General features: G+C 38.1%; 1 protein-coding gene across 1 annotated transcript; it reads right to left on the bottom strand.

Annotated features, from left to right (window-relative positions):
• Window positions 1–216: 216 nt before the first annotated feature.
• Window positions 217–2331, bottom strand: LOC133307433 (zinc finger BED domain-containing protein RICESLEEPER 1-like). Its single transcript, XM_061507944.1, has 2 exons — window positions 349–2331; window positions 217–255 (listed from the first exon to the last, which is right to left on the bottom strand). The coding sequence occupies exons 1-2, from the start codon at window positions 2329–2331 to the stop codon at window positions 217–219; spliced, it is 2022 nt and encodes a 673-aa protein (XP_061363928.1).
• Between the last annotated feature and the right edge of the window lie 5163 nt (window positions 2332–7494).

The raw sequence follows: 7494 nt of genomic DNA, 5'->3' as shown, positions 1-7494 counted from the left end.
AAATTCATAAATTCAATGTATATCCAAATAGAATATACAATCAACAACACTAATAATTCCACAAAGATTCATAAATTCAATGTATATCCAAAAAAACATAATATAGAATATAATCATTCAAAAAGTCTACTTAACCAATAAACTAAAGTAGTACCAAATTCTACAAATCCAAAAGAAGAAAAAAACCACAAATTCTGCTTAAATAATTTAATATACTCATATCAACAATTTAATATATTGCGATGTTGCCTCCTCCTACATAAAAAACAAAGAACAAGTCAGATTATTTTTGACATTCAATTATAATATCATAAGATATAAAACAATTTAAATTAAGAAAATTAATACCTTCTGTTTTTTCTTTATGCCATACTTATTACGTAACCAATATGCACTGCAAATTAATGCTTGAACTGTATTTTCTGTCAAACTTGCCCGATAAGCATCAATGACTCTTCCTCTAGCACTAAATGTCGATTCAGATGCGACTGTAGAGACTGGTATTGCTAATATATCTTTTGCCACATTTGATAAAATCTTATACTTCATGCTATTGTTCTTCCACCATTCTAATACATCAAATGAAAGATGAAAATTATCCTCACTTATATAAACATTCTCTTCAAGATAACACTTCAGCTCCGACTTAACTGAATGAGTAGATTCCCTTGCACGTATCATGCTCATGAGTTGAGCAAACCCAGATTCAGAATCTTTTGAGGGGGTAGAAGAGGAAGATCCTTCCACCCTAATTCTGACATCTATATTAGAGGAAGATTCTTGCAAATAATCATTGTAAATGTCTTCTAAAGCTTGACGCACCTTTTCTATGTTTACTTTGGCATCAAAATCTGATTTGTAAATAAGTGGGAAACAAAGGCTTACCATTTCTAATTTACACCTTGGGTCCAAAATACTAGCAATGGCCATCAACAAATTGCATTCCCCCCAATATTTATCAAATTTCTCTTTCATAAATCTTGCCATTCCTCTCATAAAATCAGAACTATCTTCAGCTGCTTTATCAATCACTACTTTGACCATATAAACTTCCGGAAGATATAAGTTTTCTGTAGGATAATCACTACCTGATATGATATTAGTAGCATGAGAGAAAACTTTTAATAAATGGCATACCTTATCAACCTTTTCCCACTCTTCAATAGACGGCAAACAATTGTAGTGTGGGTCTCTTTCCTTGTATTCTGGAAAAACATCTTTAAATCTTGAAGCAATGTTCAACATTTCATAGGTAGAATTCCATCTAGTGGGACAATCAATTACTAGCTTTCTTTCTTTTATACCCATTTGCTTAAGAATGTCAGAGAAAGTCTTTAATCTCGAGTCAGAATGATTAACATATTTGACACTTTCTCTAACATTCTCAATGATGTCTTTAATCTGAGTAAGACCATGTTGCACTAACAAATTCAATATATGTGCACAACAACGCACATGAAATAATTCCCCACCAAGAACTAATTTAGTATTTCTTGATAAAGTGCTTTTCATAGTTCTTATGCATACGTCATTGTAGGCAGCATTGTCCACAGACACAGAAAATACCTTATTTTCGATTCCCCATAATTGTAGACATTTAAGAATTGCATCTGCAACATCGACTCCACGCCTTGGAGGTGGCACTTTCACAAAACTCAAAACTCTTTTTTGTAATTTCCATTCTGAATCAATGAAATGGCCTGTAATCACCATATATTCAGCTATTAGGTGGTTAGACTTCCACATATCAGTGGTGATGCTAATCTTGTTCACCCTCATCAATTGTGCCTTTAGCAATTGTTTTTCAGCCTCATATAATCCAATGCAATCATTTTTTATTGTATGACGTGACACTTTCTCAAAATCAGGATTTGCACACTGAAACACCCACCTCCAGGCAATATCCTCGACAAAGCTAAAAGGATTCTCATGAACCATAATAGCAGTAGCAATAGCTTCTCTCATTTTTTCATTGGAACACTTTCCTGTCGGTGAAAGGAAAGGGTTCACTCCAGAACCTGAAGGCTGAAACGAAAGAGTAGTTTGAGTGATTTCCTTCTTTCCAGATTGGGCCAATTTTTTTTTCAAGCAACTTGTTAAATGCCTCTTTAGATGGCTTGTGCTTGCTCCTGGTCCACCACGTGCAAATTTGGCTTTACAATGGTTGCATACGGCCTTAAGCCCAACATTGGGGATGTCCACTTCATGAAAATCATCCCACACCTTTGATGTTTTCTGCCTTTTATTTGTGGTGCTTGCATCTGCATCTTGTGTTGGTGGTTCTTGTCCTTGAACATCAACATTATTCACTGCATGTGAATTAGAGGCCATTTACCTATTTGATAAAGAAACAACACAAATAAATCAAAATCAATGAATGGAAAAGCCAACAAATATATATATTACCAACCCTCTGCTGGCGATTTATAATGTAACAAAGTCGACAAGACATGTATATGTGAATGCACAAAGTAATAGGATCTTCCATCAAGTCAAATACCACAAAATTCTAATAAAAGAAAATAAAACTCAAATTGTGAAGAAGTTAGAGTACTTGCAATTACAACGACATCTGGAACTTAAATTAATGAGGATTAAAACTCAAATTGTGAAGAAGTTAGAGTACCACAAAGTAATAGGATATATATAAAATGCAAGTTGCCAGATTGAACTCGATTGAGGACTGATTAAGGACTCGATTTCAAATCATCAAGGCTGCAGGATAAAAAAATACATATATAATTCTCCATAAAAAAATATTTTATACGTTAAATAACTCGTGCCTTACGTGTTATAGGATCTGATAGAAATTCAATAAAAAAATAGAGGGATAATGGATGTTTGTATATTATTATTATTTTGAAATAAGTCGTCTAACCTTTATCGGAGTTAACATTCCAAAATTCATTGTTTATTATTAATCTTTATGTGCACATGCTGTGTCGGCGTATTATGAGATCTCTGCAAAACAGCAGGTTGATTTTTGTACAATAATGCAAGAAATCTCCTCTATAAAATCTAGCGATGTCAGCAAAAAATACAAACCTAAAATACAAAGCCGACAGGACGGTGAAACGTTGAGAACCGAACTTATATCTGAAACGATGACTATACCATCGTTTGGGCTATATCTGAAACGATAAATGATGACTTCGAGAACTGAACAGCTAGCCAGGGACGGGTCTGCGTTTGCTGGGTTAGGTTAGGGATGGTGAAAAATAGTTTAGGAGAAAGAGAACAGATAAGGACTTTAGAATGATTAGTATAAAAAAAAGGTTAACGTAACCGGGCCGGCCTTAAAGGCTTGAAGGCCGGGCCTTTTATATATTGCCTGAAACCTTTTAACTAATCGGGCTTTTACATGAGTACATGTTTGGGCTCAACAACTGAAAAAGGCGGGCCAGGCCAGGCCAATGGAGGTCAGGCCCAAGGCCCCTGGCGAGCCCCTGGCCTTATTAGCACCCCTAATTATATGATTTATTGAATTGCTAAATTGGATTGGATCTCTTTTGGTGTGAGGCCATGAACATTTCGGCCAAGTGAGCAAATTAGGGGGTTTGATGTTGTGGAATTATGTGATTGGTGTGTTGTAGTGTTAATTGGTATTTGGATGAGCTGTGTGTTGAGTGGATGCATTGGAATTTAAAGAAAAAAATGCTTGGAGTGTGTGAGAGTGTACATTGGACCTAGGAGGAACTAATTAGAAAAATGATGTTGTGATGGTGTAGGATGAAAAGTGGGAGCTAAAATGGTATTGTGGTAGTCTTGGGATACTAAAGAAAAATTAAAAAAAAAATAAAGAAAATATTTTGTAAATTATGCCTATGTTGGCCGAACCTATGTGTGGGGAGGGGGGAATTTTGGTGTTTTGGAATCCAGTTGATTTCACCCTGTTTTGATGATCCTTGCGTGATCATTGTAGGTTGCCTCCCTCGGATTTGAACTCGGAACCGTGAGCTTGGTGGGTTTCCTTTGGTCCCGGTCCAAAGGGATTTTGGTAAGTTGTCTTGAACCTATGCATGTATAATTGATGAACTTGCATATATCTTGGTTGGTTGATATTGAAATGGAAATTGCCTATGTGTAGGCATTTCTGGTGAACCAAGCTTGGTGATACTGTGATTGAGAGCTATCAAGCGAAGGAGATTATTCAGGTAATCCCTTGGTACTGAGGTTTGATCCTCGTGTGTGCTCCACCATGCCCGTTGAGGGTAGTGGTTGGAGGTGTATGTTAGTAATGTAGTATAACATGATCATGCATTGTTGTATGTTTAGTGGTACATAGGATGTAACGAGTCTCTGGCCAGTAGACGGTTGCCTTCGGGCATTACGGACTTCCACTGGATAGGTCTCCATGCGGGAGTTCCAGTTGACCTGGGGTCGTGGTGTGTCATCTGTAGAGGAGCACACTAGGAAGTCTCGGGTGTATATGGATGGAGGGTTCCTTGGTTGATGTTCTGAGAACACTCCTTGGTTTGAAACTCGTAGGCTATATGCCGAGGCCAATAGGCCGGACGTTGCGTGGCTTTGGCATTGACCATTCCAGCTTCGTCATATTTTGTTTCCCTATGCTTCCTTACTTCACTAAATCCCTTGTTTTATCCCGCTTTAAATGTTGTATTATGTTACTGATATGCATCGAAGTAAGCCATTGAGCGGAGTATTCTCCAGAACCTCTGGGTTACTGAGATATATTCGTATATCTCACCCCCACTTTGGAGACTTTATTTCAGGTAGTGCCGGTGGTGTTGGAGCGACGGGCAAGAGGCCCGTAGGATGATGCTCTTGGGCGTATTATGGATTTTAAATTTTGGGGTCACATGACCTAGGCTAGACTTAGGACATGAACATCGCATTGAGCAAGGACTACTCTTATTGTCATCTTTGTTCATGTCATTTTGGCTAAGTTTAGTTTATGTTTTAGCATGTATATTTGGAGGATTATTGTAATATTTGTAAATAAGCTTGTAATTTGTATTATGGAGATTTGATGTAATATGGAAGCATATATATGATGAAAGGCCAATAGGCCTATTCTAGGATGTAAATCATGTTTTATGTTTCAAAGATGCATGCAAATGGATATTGTGATTGAAATTAGTTTAACTTTGATAAAGTAAGCATGGATTATGAATATTGATCAAATGGGATATAAATTGTGAAAGGTTGTAAGAGCTTCAAGGCATTGCTGGTCCTTGAGTGCCATCCATATTTATTAGGTATAAATTGAGGTTAGATAACACACCTTCAAAGGTGGGATATGTTGGAAAAACAAAGGAGACTCTAGCGAAATTTCTAGAAATTGGCAAAATATAGGTGAACTTTTGGAGAGCATATCTCCCTCCACAAAAGTCCAATAGGGACGTACCATATGCCATTGTAAAGCTTGAGATGTCAACTACCTTGTGTGATAATTTGAGTTCCATAGGAGTTATACACAATCCTGTAAGAGACAGAGAACACAGATTGTTCAGAACGCCCCTGCACAAGGGGCTGTTTCTGGCAGTTTTTGGGAAATTTATTCCCGCTTCATTTCTTTGTCAAATTAGGTACATGATATGTCAAATTGAAGAGAGTGGTATCTAGTTTATTGTATAAACATTTGAGAGCAACTGGATGCGTGGAGTTTCCAGAATCGTTGAGAGAGTGAGGGCTGTTTCGAGCCCTGTTTGGGGTTGGCTGGCAGATTTGCTTGTACAACTTCAAACGACGATAACCGGAGCAAAAGAACTTTATAACTCATGTGATAGCTTGTTAGAAATATAGTTAAGTCTAAAATAACATACTAAAAGATGAGTAGTGTGTGGCTTGCAGATTTTCCGCAGTAATTAAAAGACCGAACCATGTTTGGATAGGTAGAAAACGTAAAAGTGAGATTTAGGCTAAGTGGGTTTATGGGAACCCCTTAGTGACTTGAGAGAAGTGTTATATGATATTTACGCAGTTTAAATAATTATTCCGGAAAAAAAAAATTCAGTTACGGTCACAGCTTTTATTTATTACGCTTTTTATTGTTTTAAATACTCACGCAATGAAAAGGAAAAAGTTTACTCGCATTTTTATAAATGAATTGTTGTGATTGTAACTACGCTTAATATCATAATCAATGTTAACAATATCAATGTACAATGGGCTATTACATTTTATGGTATTAGAGCAGTTTACTAGGGAACTCTGATTATGTACTACTGTATTTTGTGTTGCATAGCTATCTGTGAACTCTTTATGAATAATGTATATATGATTCCTCAGTGTGGGTCTGATCAGCTCATTCCTTTGTGTTACATGTACAGATATCATGAGGAGGGCTCGTGGACCCCGTGGAATACGGGGTGCAGATCGCCCAGCACCAGATCTGATTACTGCAGTTCTGAATGCTCTGCAGCGGAGACGACTGCTAATAGAACAATGACCTGAGAACCTGATGAAAAATAATCAGAATATGATGAATGCCTTCATGTCTGAGATGGGGGTTGATAGAGCTCGGCTACTGTGACTCTTACACCTACGCCATCTGCTACACCTCATCAGGAGGGGAGTGGGGCTAGTCGTCATTCTAGTGAGGCTAGTCAGCCCACTGTGGATCCTACATATAATCTGGAGCCTTCTATTGATCCGACTATTATTGCTCAGTCCTCTGGGGTTGCAGAGCAGTTAGTTGCTGGTACTGATGAGCAGAAGCTCATATCTTTCAGAAAACACAAACCGCCAGCATTTCAGGGGTCAAGAGACCCGAAGGTAGTTACTACATGGTTGATGGGGATGGAAAAAATCTTTCAGGTAATGAGGTGCCAGGATCCCCAGAGATTATTGTATTCTGTGTATATGCTAGAGGGAGATGCCCACGAGTGGTGGTGCAACGCATCTCGGCCATTCACCATTCAGGGAGAGGAAATGACTTGGGCTTTGTTTGAGAGATTGTTTCATGAAGAGTACTTTCCCAGGGATGTTCGGGAAGCTAAGCAGGGAGAATTAGATAAATTGGTACAGGGTACCATGACTGTTGATGCATATTTGGCCAAGTTTAATGAGTTGGTCAAGTTCGCAAATTACGGGGTGTGTTGCCGACTCCTGAATTTTTATCTGCCAAATTCCAAAGAAAGTTAAGCGAAAAGATTGCGAAGAGAATGTCTAATACTGCTGTTAGAAATTTTGTTGATCTGGTGACCCAGTGTAAAAGGGTTGAGACTGTGTACGACAGGTATTCGAAGTCTAATTCTGCAAAAGAGCAAGAGATTAAGAGGACATCTGGTTCTTCTGGGAATAACAATAGGGGTGGCTACCATCATAATAACAACAGGGGTAGGGGGTTGCAGGTAAGGCAGCCTTCTCGTCAATTTAAGAGGGGTAGTGGTCAGAGGAGTGGTTACAATGACAGAAATTCTGCTCCTCAGTGTGAAAATTGTAAAAGGTATCATCGGGGTCCTTGTACTGCGGCTCGGAATTCTTGTTTCAAGTGTGGTAAAGTTGGACATTTTGCAAGAGAGTGCTATA

The sequence above is a fragment of the Gastrolobium bilobum genome, unplaced genomic scaffold (genome assembly GCF_033153095.1).
Source record: "Gastrolobium bilobum isolate Gb01-03AN ecotype WA unplaced genomic scaffold, APGP_CSIRO_Gbil_v1 utg14295, whole genome shotgun sequence".
In the NCBI taxonomy this organism is placed as follows: Eukaryota; Viridiplantae; Streptophyta; class Magnoliopsida; order Fabales; family Fabaceae; genus Gastrolobium; species Gastrolobium bilobum.
The sequence above is the reverse complement of the archived record's forward strand: the minus strand, read 5'-3'. Positions and strand labels throughout refer to the sequence as shown.

What these genes read in the sequence shown, in the direction of transcription:
- LOC133307433 (XM_061507944.1), bottom strand. Translation starts at nt 2,331, where the DNA reads ATGGCCTCTAATTCACATGCAGTGAATAATGTTGATGTTCAAGGACAA. An exon ending in GCATAAAGAAAAAACAGAAG is followed by an intron (nt 256 to 348) that starts GTATTAATTTTC and finishes TTTTTTATGTAG; the next exon opens with GAGGAGGCAACATCGCAATA.